At 35.4% G+C, this 23,952-nt stretch overlaps 3 protein-coding genes across 6 annotated transcripts; all 3 read right to left on the minus strand.

Moving 5' to 3' along the window:
* Positions 1–146: 146 nt before the first annotated feature.
* LOC141817285 (sorting nexin 2A-like) lies at positions 147–5,557 on the minus strand. 2 transcript variants are annotated; one of them, XR_012600807.1, is made up of 6 exons: positions 4,622–5,557; positions 2,572–2,781; positions 2,222–2,476; positions 1,370–1,456; positions 566–721; positions 147–410 (listed from the first exon to the last, which is right to left on the minus strand). XR_012600807.1 is itself a non-coding variant. In XM_074704963.1 (5 exons), the coding sequence occupies exons 1-5, from the start codon at positions 5,555–5,557 to the stop codon at positions 638–640; spliced, it is 1,572 nt and encodes a 523-aa protein (XP_074561064.1). In that variant the 3' UTR covers positions 443–637. The 2 variants fall into 2 exon arrangements, 1 of the variants encoding a protein (XP_074561064.1); XM_074704963.1 differs by lacking the exon at positions 147–410 and having other exon boundaries at positions 443–721.
* Positions 5,558–6,638: 1,081 nt separating this feature from the next.
* Positions 6,639–9,535, minus strand: LOC141817294 (uncharacterized). Of its 3 annotated transcripts, none has more exons than XM_074704973.1 (4): positions 9,401–9,535; positions 8,035–8,220; positions 7,863–7,905; positions 6,639–6,998 (listed from the first exon to the last, which is right to left on the minus strand). In XM_074704973.1, exons 2-4 carry the CDS (start codon positions 8,215–8,217, stop codon positions 6,937–6,939), a joined length of 288 nt encoding a protein of 95 aa, XP_074561074.1. In that variant the 5' UTR covers positions 8,218–8,220; positions 9,401–9,535; the 3' UTR covers positions 6,639–6,936. The 3 variants fall into 3 exon arrangements, with proteins under 3 accessions (XP_074561074.1, XP_074561071.1, XP_074561073.1); XM_074704970.1 differs by having other exon boundaries at positions 6,639–7,001; XM_074704972.1 differs by having other exon boundaries at positions 6,639–7,001; positions 9,341–9,529.
* Positions 9,536–10,409: 874 nt separating this feature from the next.
* LOC141817289 (NADPH--cytochrome P450 reductase 3-like) lies at positions 10,410–19,092 on the minus strand. Its single transcript, XM_074704966.1, has 18 exons — positions 18,732–19,092; positions 18,581–18,640; positions 18,422–18,498; positions 18,291–18,348; positions 18,113–18,196; positions 17,947–17,983; positions 16,778–16,847; positions 16,461–16,655; positions 16,281–16,373; positions 15,397–15,625; positions 15,226–15,309; positions 13,079–13,230; positions 12,911–13,007; positions 11,615–11,764; positions 11,435–11,512; positions 11,219–11,341; positions 11,005–11,118; positions 10,410–10,784 (listed from the first exon to the last, which is right to left on the minus strand). The coding sequence occupies exons 1-18, from the start codon at positions 19,020–19,022 to the stop codon at positions 10,704–10,706; spliced, it is 2,073 nt and encodes a 690-aa protein (XP_074561067.1). The 5' UTR covers positions 19,023–19,092; the 3' UTR covers positions 10,410–10,703.
* Positions 19,093–23,952: the final 4,860 nt, after the last annotated feature.

Genomic DNA, 23,952 nt, shown 5'->3' on the forward strand with positions numbered 1-23,952 from the left:
CATGTGTGATCAAACAACAAAAATCAAAGAGGGATCACCGCTGAGGCTAAAGGTCAGAAGAGATAGAGAGGCTCATGGTGCAACAATGTCCATGACAGAAACAGAAATACGATTTCTACTCAAATTTGATCAAAAATTATCTTTTCTAAAAGACATTCTCCCAATCAATCGAAATAAATCTTGTAAATCTACCAATTTCATTAAGTGGTAAGAATTCAAATCTCGATAGGAACATATAAATTGTACTTGGAATTTATTCGATAGATGAATCTGGAGAGAAGACCGTCTACCTATTATCTAAAAAGAAACAAAAACAAAAATGCCTTGAAGTCTAAAACATAAAAAGAAAACAAACTTCCTAATTTCATGGCTCCCACAATCACAAGACACCATATCCCTAATCTTCAGACCTTAAAATGTTGTGTGGATCCACCGTGAAATGTAGTTCATGACAAAGAAGCAAAGATTAGACTTAAAATTCTAGTGATCAAAATTCTACAAAATCTGGACGAAAAAACAAACAAAATTGCATAAAATAAATCTACAGAGAAAAAAAAAAACTTACTGGGGTTCGCTGGATCTGAAAAGGGAGTCCATAATAGGGACAAATCTCAAATATACATGTGTGATTTCCACTTTACTTATCCTGACTTGTGTAATAGCCCTTTGTTTCTTCTGCGACATTCGCCCACACGTTCGTCATCTTTTCTGCATAGATGACCTGAATGTCATGACAATATCGGCTTGTTAGTAACAAAAATTTAGAACAAAGATTAAACATGCCAATTGAAACAATCAGATCAGATGGGCAGTCAACCATGTCAATCAAGCAAGGCAGGCTGATCAGGTCGAGTAGGCCAATCAAGGTGAGCAAGCCAAGCGACTTGAACGAACTATGCCAGCTGGTCAAGCAGAGATGATTATAATGATCCCATCAGGCTTAACATGCAAATGGCCAACTTGTTTAGGCTGAAAGGACCAGTCAAGCAAGCAGGCGGAACACATCGAACGAGCTGGTGAGATAGGTTGTGCTAGAAAAGAACGGGCATGCAGGTGGACTAGTCGTTACAGATTGAGAATATCATGTGAGCTAGATGAGTCAATATTGATTTCAAAGGATATTTTATCATTGTGAAAATTATTACTTACTATTCCTTATAAAATTCCTATTAAGTGATCATAAGAATATTTGTACCAGATAATTATCGCAATGCAAAGGAACAAATATAGTGTTGTCATGTCTTTATCTCGCTATGCAAAATACATAAGGATGCTTCACTAATAAACAACACCCTTCAAACGATCTTGGAACACATATGGTTAAATGAAAAGGAGTTGTTCTATAGTTGTTTTTTTTTTTGGAGCATACCTGATTACTGACGAATCCTTTAAGCATCAATAGAAAATCCTCGCGTCTCTCCCTGTCCAGCCTCTCGAGTTCACTCCTGTTGTTTTCCTGTATTAGAAGTTTAGGTAGCAGTTAGGTCAATTCCAGTGAGGCTCTAAAAGATCAGATTGAATACAATCTAATGGGTTCTAAAGAAAGAAAAGAACATCAATTCCCCTTAATCAGATCATCCTATTGCATCCACAACAATACTATTTAAAAATTATGTATAAATCTAAAAGCAGAATAGGCATTTCCTATGCCAGTTTTCACAATCGAATCTGACAATAAAAATGAAGGAGAAGATCTGGAAAGCCGATCTCTAAAATTGATGTAATCTGATTAGATTGGAGATGAAATGACCAAAACAAGTAGCAAGCTTCCTGACTTAAAAAGTTATACAAGTGCACTTACCATCTGATTCTGAACAATATTAAAATAGAAGAGCATCCAAAAATATGTAACAAAATCACAGACAGTAGCAAAGATTGAGGCATAAATATGACTATTATTATTATTATATGCAGTGTAGCGTTGTTAGAATTGAACAACATGGTAGCCGTATTCAAACACCAAGAAATTATAAAAGTCAGAGTTAAGTCACCTTGAAATTATAGGACTGCAAGTGTTATCTGAATTATGATGTTTTGTACTGATTCTTGATAAGGTTTCATGTTATGTTAGAATATAATACAAATTGCAGCCAAGGAAAAAAATATCACATCTCTAACATGCAATCCAACAATCTACTTCATGTACTCTTAACTCTGCAAATGCTCTAATTCATTATTGCAGTCTCAAAAGTTGCTAAGCAGTTCGTTGTTCAGTATTTACCTTTATGCACTCATACTCTTTAATGGCACAGACTTTAGCATCTTCTGTGATTCTTATTGTTTCTTTCAGCTCATCTATCCTTTGAAGTTTAGACTTGTCCCCTGATTGTATTGAAGACGCTTCCAGTTTCTCTCTCCTTGCATGCAAGGAAGACAAATCGGTGGTAAGTGTTTGGACTGTCAAAAGTGCAGTAGAACGATCTGAGAATGCACTGTGAACAGCTAGCATCAATCCCAGATATTCATGAAGAATATCCTGTGAAAAACATGAACAGGTACTTGAGAGCGTAAACAATAAGAGAATCCACTTCAAATAATGACATTGTTGTATCAGTGTATAAGGACTAGAACCAGATGTTTGACTGTGTGCCCATTTGATTCTCGATAGAATCTACTTATTCTCAGAAGTGCAGTTGAAAACTGTTTGATTTCAGAAGCTCTTCGTCTCTGTGATAGATAAGTGGCATTTTCTGTTTCAAATTTAGCAAGCTTCACGAATGTCAACCCCAGCTGGCCCAATGTGTCTCCAATATCCTGCTGTGCTTTGACAAGCACCTCAGCCTGCAGAAGGAAAAGAAAAAAAATTAAGAGAATCTTTCATATTACTAAAAGAATCTGCAAAATGGTCACAAGCATGCTATACATCAAATATCAGGTAAACAGCAAAACATAGATAGTTCTCATGTTTCAGATCAAACTGATGAAACATCTCAAGATGAAAATGAGAGGGCATTGGTAAAGGATTTTAAGATATCATTTGAGGTAATTTAAACTTGCACCTCCAAAGCAAGTTATGTGAGCCAAATAGGAATAATTAAGTCAGGTCAGATTAAACTATTTCACGATTAAAAATAAATTTCAAAACCCAATCCAAGAATCAAACTCAAAATGAAATTTAGTTTCAAGTTGATTATACTTGTTCAACCAAGTTTCTGAACTTTGTATTTAAACGCATATGGTGAATAAAATAAAGGATATTTCACAAAAATTACTTAAACAATTTAAAATAATTCTCCCAACTCAATATTCTGCAACAAAATAAGTTTGGGTTGGAGAGTAATTAGTTCCACTGTAAGCAATCAGTATACTTTCCTTGTAATCTAAATCACCCTTTAAAATTAAAGCATTACATGACTAAGGAAAAACTTTTGAGGTTACTTCACGAAGAATATCAAATTCCACCCAAAAAAACTCAGTGTATGTGATCTAACCAGTTTTACTGCTGATAATTGCAGCAAAATAATAAATAGTAATAGAATCAACAAACTTTTGTTTGTAGAATCATTTCCTCATGTCATAAGATACTCAATAGCCGATTTACGAATTTTATAAATAGAAAGTTTGCTTGTGTGGATGAGTAGAAAGGAAGAAGGCGAGGAAGAGAGAAAAGAACAAGAAATCTAATAAAGTTAAACTAGATTTTACAAGCTTTCTTGTTCCTTTCCCTTCCCCTCCTTTTTGCTGGTTTGCTGCCTATCCTACCACCCAAGTAAACTTGCTCAACAAACCACAAGAAACCACATCCTTGATCCTTTCGTTTGAAATCTTAGGCACGCCTCCTTCACAAGAATCTGAAGTCCATTCCATTGAGTTGAGGACAATAGAACCTTGTCATTTGTAATAAAGTAGTAAAGTTAGGCTCAAGTTACTTGACAGTTGAGGCACTTCAATTCATGAATTGGAGGATCGAAGGTGTGTGGAGTTTGGCAGACAGTTACTATGTCACTGGAATTTATAAGATAATGTGTGCAACTGAACCCATAACATATGGGATTTGTTGCAATGTTCAAGATAATTAGTCATAGAATTGATTTCACTCCTTTAGAGGCAACAAGAGATGCCAAGCTGATTGACAGATGTTGCCAAGGAAGCAAAAAGGTGTTATGTGGGCTTTTTATTCCAGACTTCTTGAAAGAGTCATTTTCATTTAGAAAGCTTATACTGACTTCTAAATAAAGGAATGTAAACCTGAATTTTCACAAAGAAGTTTTAGAATAAGGACAGAATTGAATTATTGTTTGCTTCTTTTGTTAATGACGATATGTGTTTATTTGGTCGAACTTGCAAAATCAAAGTCTGCAATCCCTTATTGTTACATTGATTCCATGCCCTTACACTTAGAACACTGAATTACCAAGAAATTAAAATTAAGCTTTTAACTCTGATAAATTTGTAACTTGCCCCAATATAGCAAACTAGTGCTTTGATCACCAATTCGATAGTAGATAGTATAATCAGTTGCCCACCCTCTACCTAGTTTTCCTCAAATTCTATATTTCATAGCGGATAATCAATTTGCCAATCTAATCAAGTTAAATTTGAAAAATTATCTAAAAAATTGAGTACCCATATGAGCACAGAGAAATAAAATTTACTCTAATTGTAAGCAAACAACACATACCTGCCTGGAAGAAGTTGTGAGCTGCTGTTCTAAATCTTGCACCTTCACTTTCCTTTCCAGGAACTCCTTATCCTCCTCTACGACCAAGGGCTTTGCGCCTCCCCAGTCATTTGTCACCGAATGCTTCAACTCTCTGAATATCTTCATGAAATCCCTTCCCCACTTTGGCGGTTGGCCGGTGCTTTGCGTCACCATCCCCGCACTCCCTCCTGCCTCGCCAAAGACACGATTCGGCAGCGTCCCCATTCCTCCTGATCTTGATGCCGCCTCTGTACTCACGGGTAAAGGCGAATTGCCAGGCAACCTGAGAAATATCCTAAACTCGTTGCTCCTCCCGATCACTGGATGGGTAGCCAGTCGATTGAGGTACTTCTCGATGGCAGAGCGGCGCTGCTCAACGAATTCCTGCTTCTGCATTACCTGTCCCTCGACCACACTCTTGTCAGGCCGCTGAGGGATGAAGTACCCCCGGTAAGCCTCAGCGAGGCGGTCAGCAAGGGCGACGACATCCTTGAACCGCCTGCGGACGCGAAGCTCGGAATGGCCGCCGACGATCCGAGTGGTGATGAGGTAGGAGACGAAGGATCCGGAGCCAGGGACGATGGAGGAGCCGACCTCCTGCTCCTTCTGGGGGTCGGAGACAGAGATCTTGAAGCACTCGGAGGCCAAGGATCGGCCGGCTCGAGATGGCGCATCGTGGACGCGCGGAGAGGGGGGCGAATCGGAAGCGTCGTAACCACCATCCTCGCTTGGGTCGAATAGGGAGAAGGCGGCGTCCGGTTGGAGGGCGACGCGAAGGGTGGAGGCGAGTGGTGGCGACTCGGGGGGCGGAGGAGGGTGGAGAAGAGGATCACCTCCATTGACCTCGGCGGGTACGGACGAAAGGAGGCCTTCGCCGTCGCCGTCGCCGTCGCCGGCGAGGGTTAGGGCTTCCATTTTTGTAGTCTCTATTTATTCGTCGTCTTCTTCCGTTATATTTACCGGGGATAGTACGGCGACGTGGCGGCGTCCGCTGCGGCTAGCGGATGCGGAGGAGGAGCAATCGGATGCGGGTTGCGGATCCTGTGTCAACTAGGTGCAATTTAATTGTACATTATAATTATCTATTTTATTATTCATTTAAAAAAAAATAACTAAATAAAACTTATTAAGTTATTGAGCCTTTAAAACATCTCATATTTTATCAAATTTATGGTTAAATTTAATATGTAAAAAACTAAATTATTTTATTTTTATTAATGGAACAAAATATACATATAATTATATTTTATATTTATTTGATAGATGAAACAAAAGAAAATTCTCTATTTATTATAAAAAAATATATATCATGATAATTAACTAATTTTCTTGTAGGTAATAGATCCAAATAGAACTATTTGATCATGTTTTTAAATTTTAACACAATATTTCTAGTAAAAAAATTTTTAAAAAGCACTCCTAATTATTCATATAGTCAAAATTAGACTCTCTTTTACAGATTATCAAAATAACACCACACTCATGTCATACTCGAAATAAGTGATACAATTTTGATCAAAATAACTCTAATATACCTTTAATAGAATTGTTACTCCAATGTGATTCCACTAGCTTTAGTCAAAACCGTTCTAAAATGAAAAACTAAAAGATACATCGAATATTTTTTTTTTTAATAATTTAAAAAAATAAAGACTCTTCTAATTTTCTTTTTCTATATGAATAATTAAAAACACTCTTTTAATTTTCCTATTGATATTATACAAAGATAAAAGTCAAAAGGACATATATTTATTTCCAAATCATTAAAAATGCACCTCAATTAACTATTCAACTGTGTATAATTATTTAAATACTTAAATCTTGAATCAATTAAACATATTATAATTACAAAATCATAATTGCTATAATGTAAATTCCTATCATTCTTATTCATATTATAGCAATAACAATTTCGTAACTGCTACAACACATCCCACCGATTTAAAAATTAAACGAGATAACAATATTGAACAGTACTGAGAAGACAATTGAGTAATTGTACATGACTAAACAATGGGATGAGTCATCTTTGATTAAAAAAAAATTAAAATGGTTACACATCAGGTAGGTCTACTCAAGAACACATAATGCTACAGTAACCAAAAGCTTGCTTTGGATCAACCTCTAACTTGAAAACAAGCAAATGTGTTCATCTCAGACATGAGGATTGGCACATGCATTCAACGTACATCAAGCAATTATAGTACTACACAGATCAGAAGCAACTGATTCACATAAGCAAGTAGACAGTTCTACATTCAATCACAGTTCAGACATTTAAGACTTCGTCTGGATCAAGAAAATGAGGTGAAATCTTCGAGGCGCGCAATGTAGACCTCTTCGAACTCATTGTCGTCTGCTAAAAGGTATTCAGGATTTTGAGAACTCGGAAATGTAACTCTTTTAAGTGTTTATGATTAATCATGTGTGTAGAACTGAAGCTCTAGATTACAAATAAAACAGAATTAGGGAAGCACAACAAATGGATACTACTAGTAAAATGGATTTATCATTTATGTTATTGCATAGGCAGATGCCTCGCTCGAGTGAACCTATCCTATTTTGCAACTCTTTCCCGCATAATTGTTCAACAAAGGAAGTGTGTCCTTCCAACAAACAATCACAAGGCGGTATGAGTGATTTCTCCTTTAGTGTGCAATAGAAGAAGTATTTCTTTCACATGTAATGATGTGCTGAAAGGATTTACCAAAGTTGCAGAAAAGAAAATGACATAGAAACATAATCAACATTGAGGTCATTTTCCCCATCTTTGCTTTCACCGTAACTAACTACTCATGAACACACTTCTGTCTTTTCGACTCATCCCCCACCCCCTTTGCCTTTCTTCTTTCTTATCTTGCCTAGCCAATTGCCAAACCTTTTACATACTCTTCTTTGTCAATCCTCAGTGTCCAAATAACTCAGCTTTTGCTATAACTTTCATTCTAACAACAAGCTATATGTTTTAACTATTGGGGATCGGCTAGATGGATATTATCCCATTGATTTTCATTCAGAAAACAAGGATGTTTCTTAAACACTTAACTATGTTTATAAAATGATAATTAGATCGATATGCTTCCTTGACTGTCTACATAAGAACCATTTTTTGTCTTCAAAACACTGAATGAAGGCAAACAGATACTTGAATATATATAGGAATATAAAATGTACGCAGAAAGGAATATGAAGAGCTCAAAAACTCAGAGAAATAAAATACCTGTCTTTCTAAGGGACAAAGCCACAACAGCATCATTTTCAACCTGCAAAAAAAAAAAAAAAATGAAATTGTGGCTTAAAATTGTCTTTTTTCCTCGTTATACTGGATTGAGAAGTGAGACAACAACCAAATATGGGGCAACTGGATTCTAAATGCCAGTCAAATGTATTACCCTTTGCTCAGCCAATGTCTTTGAATCTTCCAATATGGCATTGCTTGTCAATAAGGTTAGTCGTTGATTATCTGTAGGTTGATCGACCAAGCTTTGCAGTTTCTGCTTTATATCCAAGGCTGTGTCTGTTGGATCACATTGCATAAAGTATGTTGTCTTGTGGCGCTTAACCCTAATATACATTGCCTGAAGCCAATAAAATATTGAATTGACATCAATGTAAATCACAAAAATATTTTGAATCTGCTTGTTGATAGATAACCATCTCAAATAATTCTGTTTGGAAACTGAGCCAATATGCTCATATTCAATTCATTAAGGAATTTTTATGTCGTACTTCAGAGTTGTTCATTAACTCTCTTTCTAGCCAAAGAGAAATAATCCTATAAAAGCTCCTGTGACATCAAAGACAATTCTTTTACTGAATTGACTAGATTTTTAAAGACTCTAAATTACAGGAACGATTTACTGTCCATGAACCTGATCATGTAGTACACCAAGAAGAATCTAGGAGCCAAGATGGAACAAAAAATTATTTAGACCTTTATCATAATTCAAAAGGTTCACTAAAAATCAGAAAATTCAACTATAGCTTAAGTCTCATTTGTCAGCCAATGACATTTTCATTTATCTAACTAGAGACACTACTGTCATTACCTAACAATAATAGTCAAAAACTCCACTTTTCTCCTAGTATTAGCCAAAAAAAAAAAAACAAGACTGAAAGGTGGAAGATCATATTATCCTAAAAATCTAGTCCAAGTAGTGCAAAGATCATCTCTACGACATAAAGAATAGAAAAAAAAATCAGCAATGAAGATCTTCAAGCATAAATTTATCATCTACCAACCAAGTGAACAACACCCAATGGTCATTAATCATACTTCTAAGGTATGAAAATGGATTGTATTTGGGCCATCAAGTGTTTGCTCCAAATGTAATGCAGGGAACTGATTTACTATCCAATCACTTGGGCATCCTTCCTGCCTTTATTTTCCATTCTTTTTATTTTCTCTTCTAAAACGCACTCTTAGCTAGGCTTCACTATGAGTGTAGTTTATAATGAACTTGGAGGTTGGCTTTGTGGGAAAACTATAGCAGAATTCTTATTGCAAACAAGGAAGCATGCTCAAAGATCAGTATATCCAAATACTAAACAAGAAATTGGCCTTATTGCAAACAAGGAAGCATGCTCAAAGATCAGTATATCCAAATACTAAACAAGAAATTGGCCTTGAAAGAAATCGTGATGATCGCATCAGATGACACTATGATCAAGGAGAGGATGGGATAATGGATCATATACCTAAACGATCCGCGCAAACACGGGCTGGAAAAGAAGAAAGCAAACGAGAGGAGGAAGAACCTTCACGATTGAAGCAGCAAAGCCGTCTATTGTTGGAGAGATGCGGAGGACGATGCGGAGGGAGGCTGTCGAAGTTTCCGGCGGTTGGCGGAGCGAAAGCAGGACGGCCGGGCGGGGCGATCGGTGGTCTGTGGCAGAGCAGCGGGCAAGCGGCGAAGTTGTAGTTTGGGGCTTCTTTCTACAGCCGTCTGATTGTGATCAAGGGGTGGCGATGGATAATATAAGGAAACATTTTTGTTAACAAGATTCGTTATTTATCAACACTCTCGTATTATAAACTTTTAAAAATTATCAAACACAATTGAATGGATATTAATCAAGTACAAATAATTTTGATAAGATTTTTAAAAAAATTAATAAAATTGATCAAAAATATCTTAATATATCAATATTTTATCTATCATAATTTTAATCAAATTAAAATAATTTATTATATCCATAGTTATTAGAATTCAAATTATAATAGTTATAATCATAACAATTGAAATCATTTTAATTGAATAATTTTTAATCAAATTAATAAAAATATTTTATTATAATAATACTTTATGTATGATAATTTTAACTGAATCATTTACCTTTTTTAAACTTGTACCAGGTATGGTCGTAGCTATTGCAATGTATAATAATTAAATCATAATTGCTATAATAGAAAATATTTTTAAAATAAAAATATAATAAAACAGTATTGTAATATTTTTTTACTAAAAACATTTTAATAATATTTTTTTTATGAAAACAATAATATTTAAAAAAAAAGATTAGTTCATGAAAGACTTGTTTTGTCACCTTTGTCTCATTCAGCAATAAATGAGAATATGAAGAAAAATATTCACATTAAACTCTGCTAACAGGTGACAATCAATCAATATTAGGGTACAAATTCACCAAAATACTCTGGGAGTATTAGTTTCATTTAGATTAACTTAAACATACTTCTGTTTCATGAAATAAATCGATAGAATACAAATTATCCTCTACAAAATAACTTCTGATCAGAAAACCCAACTTTTGAAGAAATATCTCAATTTATATGATATTTAAACTATAGAAAATTTAACACAAAGAAGACAATACAAAGCATCCCTTGCTAAGTTATTATTTATATATTACATGAAACACAATTTCCATGCCAGATGGTTAAAGCATAGAATAGGAGAGCTTATGTAGTAAACTGAGGCTGGGACAAGGTAGAGGTAAACCTTTGTATTTAACTACTAGTGAAAGAAAACTATCAAAACTGGGACTGCTGCATGACGACAATTTCGGATGGAAGGAAAAGAAAAACAAACTAGAAGTGCTTTCACCAGACGTCCCTTAGATACCGTCCGTCCATTTGCAGGCTCTTAACCATACTTTCAGTCTTTGAGCTATCAAGAGATCCCTGAGAGAAAGATAAGAAGGAATCAGGCGATGCTAGTTATTATCTTGCGAGATCATACCAAAGCGATAATATTTCAGAATGTGAGAACTGAAACTAAAAAAGTTGAATCTCTAGCATCTGAAACAATGCGATGGTAGAATCACTAGTTTTATCTTGTTTTTGATGTGGATTAGATTAGACTCAAAAAATGAATCCTCCGATGATGAGGCTATGTGCTTACCTGCTCCTGGACAATGTTATGAAGAGATCTGTGAACATCTCTAGCCATGCCCTTAGCATCACCGCAGACGTAAATATAGCCACCCTGAGCGATGATATTCCAGATGTCGGAAGCCTGAAATAAATGAAGTTAAAATGATTACTGGCAGAGACAGGAAAGTGCAAGAGGCAATAATAAAAATTGCATGAAACAAGTAAATAAGAGCAGGTTGAACCTTTTCAGCCATCTTATGCTGGACATATTCCTTTGTTGGACCCTCACGGGAGAATGCAACAATAAGTTCAGAAAGTGCACCAGTTTCAACAAAATTTTTCAATTCATCCTCGTAGATGTAATCCTGAAACAACAGACTCTCGATCATGTAAGAATGCATCAATACAGAGTAATGGCTATGAGTATTGGATTCACTGTGTTGGGTCTGTCTGTTTACCATCTTACGGTTCCTGCATCCAAAGAAGAGAATAGAACGGCCAAGTTGAATTCCCATCTCCTTGAGGGCCAGTCTTTCCTGAAAATTAACAAATATAAGTATTGTAAGAATTACAAAATACCTGAATGTGTTTTATTTGCAAAACATAAAAAGGTAGAACGAAAGCAAAAAAAGTAAAACCTGTAAGAACCCCCTGAATGGTGCCAACCCTGTCCCAGGGCCAATCATAATGATTGGAACAGAAGTGTCTGTAGGAAGCTTGAAGTTTGACTGTCTAACAAAGATCGGAGCCCAGCTGCATTCTTGAGTTTCTTCCATTGGCACAGAGTGCTGTCAATAAGTAGTTATGTGTCAACATGAAAAGACACGGCTAGAAGGTGGACAAGCTAAGTCAACTATAAATTAAAAAAAAAAACATCAAGATCAGATTAACATGCTCTTCGGTGACAGGAAGGTTGGTGGTTTGGGCATCATCAATTGATTTGGAGAATTTATAAGCAACAGAAAAAAAAAAACACGGTTTCTGCCAATATGACAAGTTATACAATTTTTGCAATTGTCTGTCAGAAGTAAACTTCTGTTACTAAGTGTTATTAACACTCAAAGACAAACTGTAGATAAGTTCTTGTGGGATACTGAATAAAATAGAAACAATCAAAGCAGAAAATACAACAAACAATTTGATCTTTAGCAAGTAGGCGGAGCAATTAAAGAAACAAGACTTTACAAGAACAGGAAATAGTCAGAGATCCTTAATAGGTTCTGTTGCAGCAAATAAGCAATTTTCTCAAGGAATCCAGAATATAATTTGCTTAACTCCAAACGAGCAATCAGTCTATCTTTTCATATTAATATACCAATATAATTTGATACAAACACAAAGATGCACCAAATTTTGAAAATACATGAATATAATAGTAATTCATATGAAGCTCAAGCATATATTTTTGCTTTAATGTCACAACAAGAAAAATTCCTGTATTCAGATGTAGTCACTCTTAATAAATCAACATGGAAAAAAAGATTATAAAGGGACAGTACGGTAAGATTTTAATGAGAATAATGTAGCTTTTTGATGAAAGAAGGAGGCTATACCTTAATTCCATTTATCATGGTTTACACTTGCCAAAAGATCTAAGGATATATACATCTCATCCAAAACCATTAAATTTTTGGATAAACTTAAGGTGAGAATCATCCAAAAGTATTGTTTAAGCATTTGATTAACTACAATAGAATATAGACATAACAATAATAAATTGAAGAAAGGGCCAATATGCGTCCAAGAAAAATATGCTTTAGGTATGTTTTCTTGCACATACTCGATATGGTTGAGGAAATTGTAACAGTATGTTTACTGAAGCATCATTTACCTAGATTTCCAGTACAAACTTGTTTGTTTTCATAATTTAAATTTCAGACACTGCTAACTCATTAAGGGAGCTTGAAAGCTTCCTGGTAATGTAGGAAAAGTACCTTCATCCAAGTTGAACAGACTCCTTTATGAATCCTTCCTGTTGGTGTTTTCTCATACACTAATGCACATGTCACATGAATTCTAGTTGGTGCCATCCTACAAAGACCCAAATTATTTGTAAGTTAAAATTGCAAATCAGGAAACTGATCCAGCATACAGTTAGGTACCTTGGAGACGATGATATTGAATAATATCTTGGCTGCAAGCGGGGTGCTATTGCAGCAAAGAAAACTCCCAGTGGAGGTTTCGCTGAAGGGAACTCAGTCATAATTTCAAGAAGGCTCCTTTGACTAGCCACAATCCATTGAGAATATTCATCCTGCACAATAATAAGCATGAAACTTAAGTAAAAGTTGAAATGGTAGCTACAAAAATACTCATTGCATTTCCTGTGAATTTCAACTGGTTCCTCACAATTATTTTTTTTCCAATAGGATTCCTATAGTAAATTCATTCAACCAATGTTTGAACCAAATTCCAGCTTAACATCCATCCATGTGTCTTGTTGAAGGTGATGTTAATGTATTACAAGGCTTGGAAACCTACAATACATGCTAAGGGAAGTCCAATCAAGTTTGATGTGAACCTAAATTACTTAGCCATAAACAAGGTATTTTAAAAAAAAAGACTTTTAATCTTTTCATAATCTAAAAAATACATGTGAGTAGTCACACTGCCCAAGCAGAAGAAAACGACTAAATTATCTTAGCTGTCTGGCAAATAACAAGAATTAACTATATGAATCTTATTCCACCATTGCACTCTGTGCAAATCTTTGTATTGAGACCTTTTAAGTCAATTTTACTATGTTAAATGAGATTTTTCTTTGATCTCCCGCTACTTTAACAACTCCAAATCTAATTGATTCACCTTGTTTAATCATACTAGTCTGAACATGCCTAGATGATAATTGCCTATACCATTTTGTCAATCTATTGTAACATATAATTAATTTTGGTGAATAGTGTTTTTTTTCTTTTCTTTTTTTTTACTTTTATTTTTCTAGCAATTACACACATCGATATTAGCATCTTCATCCTTTACTCTCTTTTATGTGTTGCTCTCTAGCTACCAAACACTATTGACTCACAAAATGTAGCTACCAAACACTATTGACTCACAAAATGTATGCTAGTCATGCCATAGTAATTATAAAATTCTTTTAGTCTACCAGACAAGGCAAGAGAATCACACGAGAAGCTATAAACTCCTCTGCAGTTCAACCATTTGCTCTTTATCCTATTAATAATTCTTCATCAATATCTCCTCATTGTTGGATAACAGATTGAAGGTACATTAAATTATCGTCCACATAATTATTTTTATACATCTTAATTATTCTCTTGCTTCTTTCAAATTGTTGAAACTACATTTCATATATTTGATTGTAAGTCTACTTAAATTGTTGAAACTATTCATTGTTAAATAATAGATTGAAGGTACGCTAAATTCTTGTCCACAATTATTTTTATACATCTTAATCATTATCTTGCTTCTGTCATATTGTTAAAACTACATTTCATATATTTAATTGTAATTCTATTTAAATTAGCATATTAATGGTATTTTCACTAATATCCTAGTTGAATAATAGATAAAAGATACAATACCTTTTAATTGCATGATTTTCCATCTCAACTATTTTACCAAATCTTCTTCTCACAGTGTGGAAATAAAATTTCATATATTCAGTTGAAGTTCTACTCAAAACTTTAAGCTAACTTCTCTTGAAGCTTCCATTTTAATTCTAATTACACTGTAGCATTAGCAACATAAACAAATAACATTCACCAAAGAGATTTATCTTGAATAATAACAATTAAATTCATCTCATACAACTGAAATCTTAACATGACCCTCATATAAATCCACAAATACAGAAGAATCATTTACTACACACACACACACACACACACACACACACACACTCTATTAGTTATCTTATTAAATAAGTAATGTAGTTGATTCTGAGCATATAACCAAATTAACTTTTATAAATGTATGTTTACTCTCTTATGCTTCTCTCAATCACCTTTCCACAAAGTTCCATAAACCTATCAGCTATTACAAAACTTATGCATGTAGGAAATGGGTTTATCAATGCTTTTAATATTTGTCAAGACAAGGCAACTCGCACAATCACATCAGAAATTCATCTCCAAGAAAGAATAGGTAATTATAGGAATTAGTTCAAAGCAATATTAGTCAATTGGGAAGACTTTTTTTTATAAAGACTCAATTTTTACAAATTGAAGAGTCTTTTCTTATTTTTTCCGAAATGGAAGACCCTGTATGAATTCCCAGAAAAACAAACCTTTCCAGCAGGAGATGCCAAGAATCTAAGTCGATCTGCTTCACTGGGGTCTGATGCATACTTAGCTAATGCAAGCAAAGCACTCTGAGTAATGAACATAAAACACCACTTGAAATCAGTATAAAGTACAACTTAAAAGTTCACACATGACTTGAGTCAATAAAATTTCACCTTTTTGGGTGAATTGAGAAGATCAGCATATCGAATAAGAGCAGTCCGCAAGGTGCATGGAGATGGAAAAAGAGGTGGCAAAGAGACACCAGTAAGTGGTGTACCATCCTCTCTGTCAGAATGGATGGAGAAATAAGTATCTAATGGATAGCCTAGCAGTCTTTCTGCCGCCTCCACAGTCTCTATGGAATTTTCTGAAAATACACCCACATGATCTCCAGTTTCATACCTGCTCCATCAGCATAAATTTAGTGATTAGAAGAGAAAAATCAAGACGGGATGTCTCAGACATAAATGGAACCAAGATAACCAATATAGTTTAATGATATACAAATACCGGGCCAAAAATTTAACATTTTAATTAGTTGAGTGCTTCAGTCAATAAAGGAAAAATAAGTAATTTTGATGAAATGTAGAGCAAAATACCAACTATCATTCTGTTGGATTTGGAAATTTTGAATGCTAGTGCAATAGCAGAAAAAGAATGAAATTTTACAATGTCTACATTAAACTAAAATAAATGAGACGCTATATGATGAGCACACAAAATGAACAGATGATAAAAAATTTAAATGCCAGACTATAACTAGTCATCTCTAAGAACACAAGTGAAAAGAAAAATGGAAGACAATTTTCCTTTTTGTCAAAAAAATTTCTTCACAAGCACGACCTCGCAAAGCAATCTTTTGGTGAAAACAGTAGCATCTTAGTTGAAGAGTTCTCTACACATAATAGATAAATATACATTTATAAAAATAATGTTACATAGTGGAAATTGGCATCTCTTTTGGAACATAAATTTGGATATACCTTGCCAAAACATCATATGTAACTGACATCAAGCACACTAGAAGGATCAAGAGCTTAAAATAGAGAAGACATACATAAGACTGCTGCCAGCAATTTCCAACTCAATGTGGATGCAAGACCGATCTGAAGCTGGGGTATGAAGCTCTCGGCGCACAGCCACATTAGCTCTTAAATGTTGAAAAGATGCAAAAGTTAGCTTTGATTTTAATCACAATTTGAAGTGGAAAACAGCAGGTCAATAAAGATAAAGAAACCTGCATGGATGCTGAATATCATGAATGGCATGACCATTTGCAAGACTCCAACTCTTCTCCAGGTGAGCAGCATCTTCATGGTTGATAAAAACAACCCGGTATTCAGGAATAACAGCAACATATGGAGTAGTTGCACCAGAAGCATCATCATCGCCTCGAAGCAACTGATCTAACTCTGGCCATAGAAGCTCTTTCCTAAATTAGATAAGTCATCATGAACAAGAGGACATAACCCAAATCATCAATCCTAGCGAAAGGAACTTTTAGGCAGCAAATAATCATGAATCGCTTAAAGATGTGGACGGTATATTATGTACCATGAATTAAAGTCATCCTCAATAGACTGATCATCATCTCCAAGACCCACAGAAATAAGACGCTTTGCACCTGATTATATTAGCATCAAAGCAAGTTTACAATGCATTCTATTAATTTATGAAAAAATCTGAAAGCATAAAAAAGATCATCATGATAAGAATAAGATGAAAAATTTTAGTATTTTCTTTTAAAAAAAAAACTATGGGTAATATTGTCTAAGGATAAGTACAAAACCACTCTCTTCTTGCTGTGAAGATAGATATAAAACAAAATGATGCTAAGATACAAGGATTTGTGTATGAACAAACTATAATAAAAGCAAAACCAAGTCTAGCAACAGCATGGTATTGGCTACACAGATATTATCTGTTCACTTATATGTAACAGCTTCATGTACCTATATAAGGCCCTAAAATGCTACGATAAAATTGTTTTTGCTTGCTTCAAGCTAATCCTACAACTATACATGAAAGAAGTGGACGCCAACATGATCCACTGTAAAGAACCTATTAAATTTCAATCAGTGGCTCATAGACCATCAGATATGATTCAAAAGATGTGGCTCATTGATATAATTGAGCCATGTAGCAGTTAACAGTATATCAATAAAGAAAAGCCATATCTACCAGCTATCAAGAAATTAGGATTTCTCAGTCAATCTACTGTCATTAAAAACAAAGAAACAATTATAATTAGTAAGACAGCTTTACATGCTAACAAAATATCAACCATTTAGTAAACAAGATATAGAGAAAACATAATAAAATTGTGAACCCACCCATTGGTGTGTAGAATAGCTCTACACTTATGTACAAACCGGATATGAGAATTTGAAGTGATGACCATCATAATTCTCATATAGATTATAACTGCAAGACATGCATACTTGCTTCAAAGCCACTAGTAAGGCATATGGTTCTATGACCGCAAATAGAAAGTTGAAGCAATGGCAACCAGAATACTAGTACCAGTGGTACCAAAAACAATATGGTCATAATTTTAGATCCACACTTCCTAATCTGAGCACATGCAGTGTATATATTGGATAATGTACACAAATGAAGAACCATAAGTCATTGAGATAAAAAAAAATTACACCACAAAAGGAGAACAGATGAAAAAGGCAGATTGCAAGATGCAAAGATCAGCTAAGTGAGGGGGGGCATACCCTGATCAGCAAGGATCTCATCCACAACCTTGGCAACCTTTTGTCAGGCATTATGACGAAAAAAAGAAAAGGGGTGTGTCAGTTCAGAATTAACATGCTGAAACGAAACAGCTTTAACTGCATACAAATAATAATAATAATAATTTTTTTTTTTTAAAAAAAAGACCTTATTGAAATGCTCATACTGCCTGTTGCCCAAGCCAAAAACAGCGTATTGAAGATTATCGAGCCACTTCCCCTTCTCTTTACCCTATCAATCGGCAAACCATCAAGCACAACATCAGACATTACCAGCCAGAAGATGATCTAAAGATTTGGTTTTCTCTACTAAATTAAGTTTCGACCTCTGTAAACCATTTGTAGAAGCGAGCAGCATTATCAGTAGGTTCCCCATCTCCATACCTGTAGTTTTGAAACAGAACATGGTCAAAGAACATCCAGGAAAGGACCACATCGTAGTGTAGAGCGTACATACGTAGCTAAGAAAAACAATGCAAAATTCTCTTTCTTCATCTTCTCTTCATACTCATCATCATCGGCGGCATAGTCATCCTGGCAGACATCCCAATACTCAAATCATGCCGTTAATTCAAAAAACCGCTTCATTATTTGAATATCGCAGGGATAATCTTACGAAATCGACGACTTTAAAGGCTGCTTTCGCATAACGCGCCTTGGCTTCCTCCGCAAGCGCCTATCTCATAAACAAACAAAAGAACAAGACAAGAGGGTTAAAGGAGATGCGAAATTCCCAAAGATTCCCGTGAGCCAAAAACAAACCTAACCTTGGCGAACCCCTCGGCGGTGCCGGTCTGCGTGCCGAAGAACACGACGACCTTCTTCTTCCCGTCATCATCCACATCCGCGTCGCGGTCCGTCTTCACTGACAAGTGCTTCGGCGGCTCGACCTTTCCTCCCGGGCTCCGCCGGGCGAAGACGAAGAAGACGAAGCCGAGGAGGAGCGCGACCGAGGTGGCGAGGGCGACGCCGATCCGAGCCTCCGGCGGCGAGCCGTCGGCGCCGACGAGGAAGGAGAGAAGATCGAGTGGCGACGGCTTCGCCGGCGTCAATTCCATAGTTGTCGTCGTCGCCGTCGCCTTTCAGATCCTGCGAGGTAGTTGGGGGAAGGGCTGAGAATTTAACGAGGCGCTCCTCCACCAACTCTTCGCGCTGTGGGATCACCTACCACCGCCGGTAGCCTTGCTTAAAAGGTGTGGGCAAAAATCGAAAAGCCACCTCTAATTATTAGAATTTTCAAAAAGCCATCACTTTTTTTTTTAATAAAAAGGTATCCTAAATCATGAGACACAAATATAATATCTTTATTTTAATATTATTATAATTGTCATAAAATAGTTACTATAATTACTAGAATATATTAAAATAAATTAATATTTTTATTCAATTTAATATAAAAAATTACAATGATTTTAATTTTGTTAAAATAATTTTAATTAAATTTAAGTAATTTTAATTAAACTAATAAAAGTTTTTATGTAAAAGTATTATATATGTATAAAATAATTAAATTGAATTGATTTATTTTAATATATTATAATAGGTATTTTATGATAATGAAATAAATATATTTTTGGATAAAAATAAAAAGGTGTTCTTTATTTTAACATCCCATTTTAATTTTTTTACTCTCATTTTATTATTCAATCATGTATAATTATTTAAATATCTTTTAATATTATTTTATATTATTTAATAATATTATTTTATATCTAAATCTTTTACTTAATTTCTGAATAGGTCAGACACGATATATCAGTTACGAAATCGTAGTTGCTTTCATAGCTACTACAACGTGAATGTTAGATGAGTACACATCAAAAATATTCACGTTGTAACTGCTACAATACATATTTAACTTATTTAAAGATATTCGCATTGTAGTAATTAGGATTTCATAACTGCTATAATATATATTTAATCATGTTCACCTACCATTCATGGTGTAATAACTACGAAACTAATGTGAATATTTTTTATGCATGCTCATGTAACATTTATGATGGTTTCATAGTTACTATAATGCATACTTAACATGTTCAAAAATATTTATGTTAAATATATATTATAGCAATTATAAAATTATAACTACTACAACGTAAATATTTTTTATGTGTACTTCATGTAACTTTCATATTGTAATCACTGTGAAATCGTAATTATTATAATATGTATAGCAATGTAGAACTATACTAAAAGGTATTTGGATAATTATATACGATTGGATATTAAAATGAAGTATCATTTTGATAAAAAAAATCAAAGTGAAACACTTTGTTAATGATTTAGAAATAGAAGGCGTTCTTTTAACTTTTGTCCTATATTTGTAAAAAATGAAAATATGTTAGAGATGTTTCTTTTCTTTTAAACATATTTTTTTAATAATTTTGATAATTAGAAGGGTTTTTTAAAAAATTACCTAAAGGTTGCTACCACGTCGGCAATGAAACGTGTTCCGGTGACGTGACCGGATTCTCCAACATAATAATATGGAAACGAAATAGCGTTTTCAAAAAAAACGGAACGGATTTGAAGGCTTTCTTCCGATTTGAGTCCGTTTTATTAATTGTGAGCCAATCCGAAATAGGCAAAAAAGGAATACTTGTTGGTATCTAAGATTAGAATAGTTGCTAAATTTAGTACCATGTTTAAAAGTTTCTTAATTTAATTTTTGAGCAATTAAATCGACAAATAGCAGAGTTGAGCCCTGAGACAATGGAACGGATAAGGTACTCATTAATTTATCCAAACATGCATAATTTAAATTTCAATTATGGTGCATTATTATATATTTTAAAAAAAAATCTAGAACGACACATGACCTTTTATCGAAAAATAATAGAGTTAGAGCCCTCGGACAATAGTACAATGGTAAGATACATAGTAATTTATCTAAATATTCACCATTCAAATTTCAATTATAGTGCACTGTTGAATATTTTGGGATTACATGCACTTTCAAAAAAAATATAGACCTGCTATCTCAACGCCCTCTCTAAAGTCGATCCCACGAATATGGAGGAAGGTTCATTCAGGTACACACCCATTAGACGCATAGCGGGATCAATCACGTAAGTCATCACTTTTTGAGAATTGATCTCTGACTATTACACCAATAATATCATGCATCCACTGTCTATATTACACCCTAGGACGGCTATGTCCACTTTTAAATTTACTTTTATGATTGGTGAAAATTTTTTATAGGATCAGTTGCTTCAAACTTAACCGGATCCTAAAAATTGAATAGATAAATTATAAAAAAAATATCACAGTTGAGGTTAATGGAAATAAAATATTATTTCTTCGAGTTTAAATGAAATAAAATATGGTCAAAATCATTTTGGATGGATTGTGAATTCATAGCCTCCTGGATAGTTAAGTTGGTTACGATAGAGTAGATTTGCTGAAGTGAATAAGGATTGAATCTCGGCAAAACTAAGGCAATATCCTCCTCCGTCATGGCCAATTGTATCTTATTGATTTACCTTTATATAGATGGTCATGAGGTTAATCGTGTGGGACCGTTGGAGTGGCGGATTCCACCATCTTTTGTGGAGTGAATTCATAATTCCACTAATTATATGTATATTGAACACAAGATAAATATCTAAATATTTGTTACCTAACTAAAGTAGATATTAGTCCTCTTAAAAAAATTAAAAATAATGCAAAAATATATAATTAAAAGAGTAATATTTCTTTTTATTATCATCTAAAGAACTCCATTTTACGAAAATATCAGAAGACCTTTATATTCTAAAAATATTTTTATTTTAATATTATTAGAACTGGCTCAAAATTATTAAGTAATTGTAATTAATTTTTTTAATATTGATCAAAATGATCTAAATATTAATTAAAATTATGATAAGTTTAAGTATAATATAAAATAATTGACTAAAATTGTATTAAAGTTATGTTGGAAGGAAAAAAATACTTTTTAATAGTTTTTAAAATGGAACGCCTTTTTCAATAAAAATAAAAAAGTGTTTTTTATTATTGCCATATATAAAGGCATGAACAAGATAATAACAACAATTGCCTTTTTAGTTTTTCTTAAGAAATAAATTTATGAATGCACTTTTAATTTTGTCAAATATTTAATTGGAAAAAAATTAAATCTTAATTAATATCTTATTTAATTAAGGATCTAATATTCCAACTGAAGGCCGATTTGAGCTGTTTGCGAATATATTTAGTATAATATATAAAATAAATAACTTTAAATACTAGCTCATAACCAATTTAAAAGCACTCAGAATCGACTTTCCCAAAATTACGTTATAGGCAGAGTATGCGTCCACTATAGTGAAGGAGGTGCGCTGAGTCATCCTTAGTGGTTTTTTGCCAAGGGACATGGCGAGACTAATCTGGCCAAGTGGTTGTACCTCATTCCCGATGAATTCGAACAATGATGTGGCCATGGGCAGCAAGTCAGTTGAATCAATCTGCATATGGTCAAAAGCCTTCTTAAAAATGATATTGACAGAGCTGCCCGTGTCTATGAAGACTCGGGCCACATTGTAGTTGGCGATGGTGGCTTAGATAACTAGAGCATCATCATGAGGGACTTCAACTCCTTCCAGATCCTGAGGTCCGAATCCCATGGTTGGACCTTCCTCCCACTTACCTTTGCCGACTCCATATACTTCAAGTTGTCAGCTGTGGGCCTTTCGGACTTGGTGAGAGTCTCCATCTGTTGTTATCCCCGTGATTATGTGGATGTTGCCTCGGGGAGCATTATCGTGATTGTCTTCCTGTATATCTTCGGGGTTGATGGCTCGGTGCCCCTGAGTGTCTTCTGTCCAAGTCGGAGGGAGGGATCGCCTCGGAGACCGGCCTCGCTTATGAGCATGCCTTGGGGATCGAGGCGGCGACTCCTGGATTCATCGTCCCGTCGAGGGTCTCTGATGACTCGGCCCGACTACTGATTTCCGGGCACGCTATTCTGCAACTTGCCGGAGCTCTCAGGCGTACTGCTGACAATCCCACGTATCATGATTCCGGGACTGGTGGTAAGCGCAGAAGCGGGGCAACCAACGTGGAGCTCCAGTCAGTCGAGTAGCTTGAGCCTCCACCGCCTGAATGGTGCGATGACTGGCCTTAGGTACTACAGTAGCTTCTGGCTCGAACCTCCAGATAGGTTGTGGCAGGGGCCTTCGTTTGGCACAGATGGTTGTTGGGGGGTTGCGGACGGGCTTGCTATGCTGGTGGGAGTCGGCGTCCTTGAGCTGAGCCGACTGAGCCTCTTCAACGTGGATGTACTTGACCGCTTAACTCAGCAAGATGTCAAAGTTCTCCGGAGGCTTCTTGATCAGGGATCTAAAGAAATCTCCCTCTACTAGTCCTTGGGAGAAGGCGCTTACCAAGACTTCGGAGGTGGCTGAAGATATCTCCTGGGTCACCTGGTTGAACCGGTGTATATACTCCTTCAGGGATTCGCAAGACTTATGTCTGATAGAGAAGAGGTCCATCGAAGTTTTGCGGTACGTCTTGCTGGTTGCAAAATGCCTCAAGAAGGAGCCTTTGAAGTTGGCGAAGGAGCAGATGGAGGAAGGGGGGAGTCGGTTAAACTATTGCAAGGCAGATCCGGCTAGTGTCGTCAGAAAGACTCGACATTGATGTTGTCTGTATACTGATGCAGTAAGGCCTTAGGTACTACAGTAGCTTCTGGCTCGAACCTCCAGATAGGTTGTGGCAGGGGCCTTCGTTTGGCACAGATGGTTGTTGGGGGGTTGCGGACGGGCTTGCTATGCTGGTGGGAGTCGGCGTCCTTGAGCTGAGCCGACTGAGCCTCTTCAACGTGGATGTACTTGACCGCTTGACTCAGCAAGATGTCAAAGTTCTCCGGAGGCTTCTTGATCAGGGATCTAAAGAAATCTCCCTCTACTAGTCCTTGGGAGAAGGCGCTTACCAAGACTTCGGAGGTGGCTGAAGATATCTCCTGGGTCACCTGGTTGAACCGGTGTATATACTCCTTCAGGG

The sequence above is a fragment of the Curcuma longa genome, unplaced genomic scaffold (genome assembly GCF_044706935.1).
Source record: "Curcuma longa cultivar G26 ecotype Majalengka, Jawa Barat unplaced genomic scaffold, ITB_CL_G26_1.1 contig_19982, whole genome shotgun sequence".
NCBI lineage: Eukaryota > Viridiplantae > Streptophyta > Magnoliopsida > Zingiberales > Zingiberaceae > Curcuma > Curcuma longa.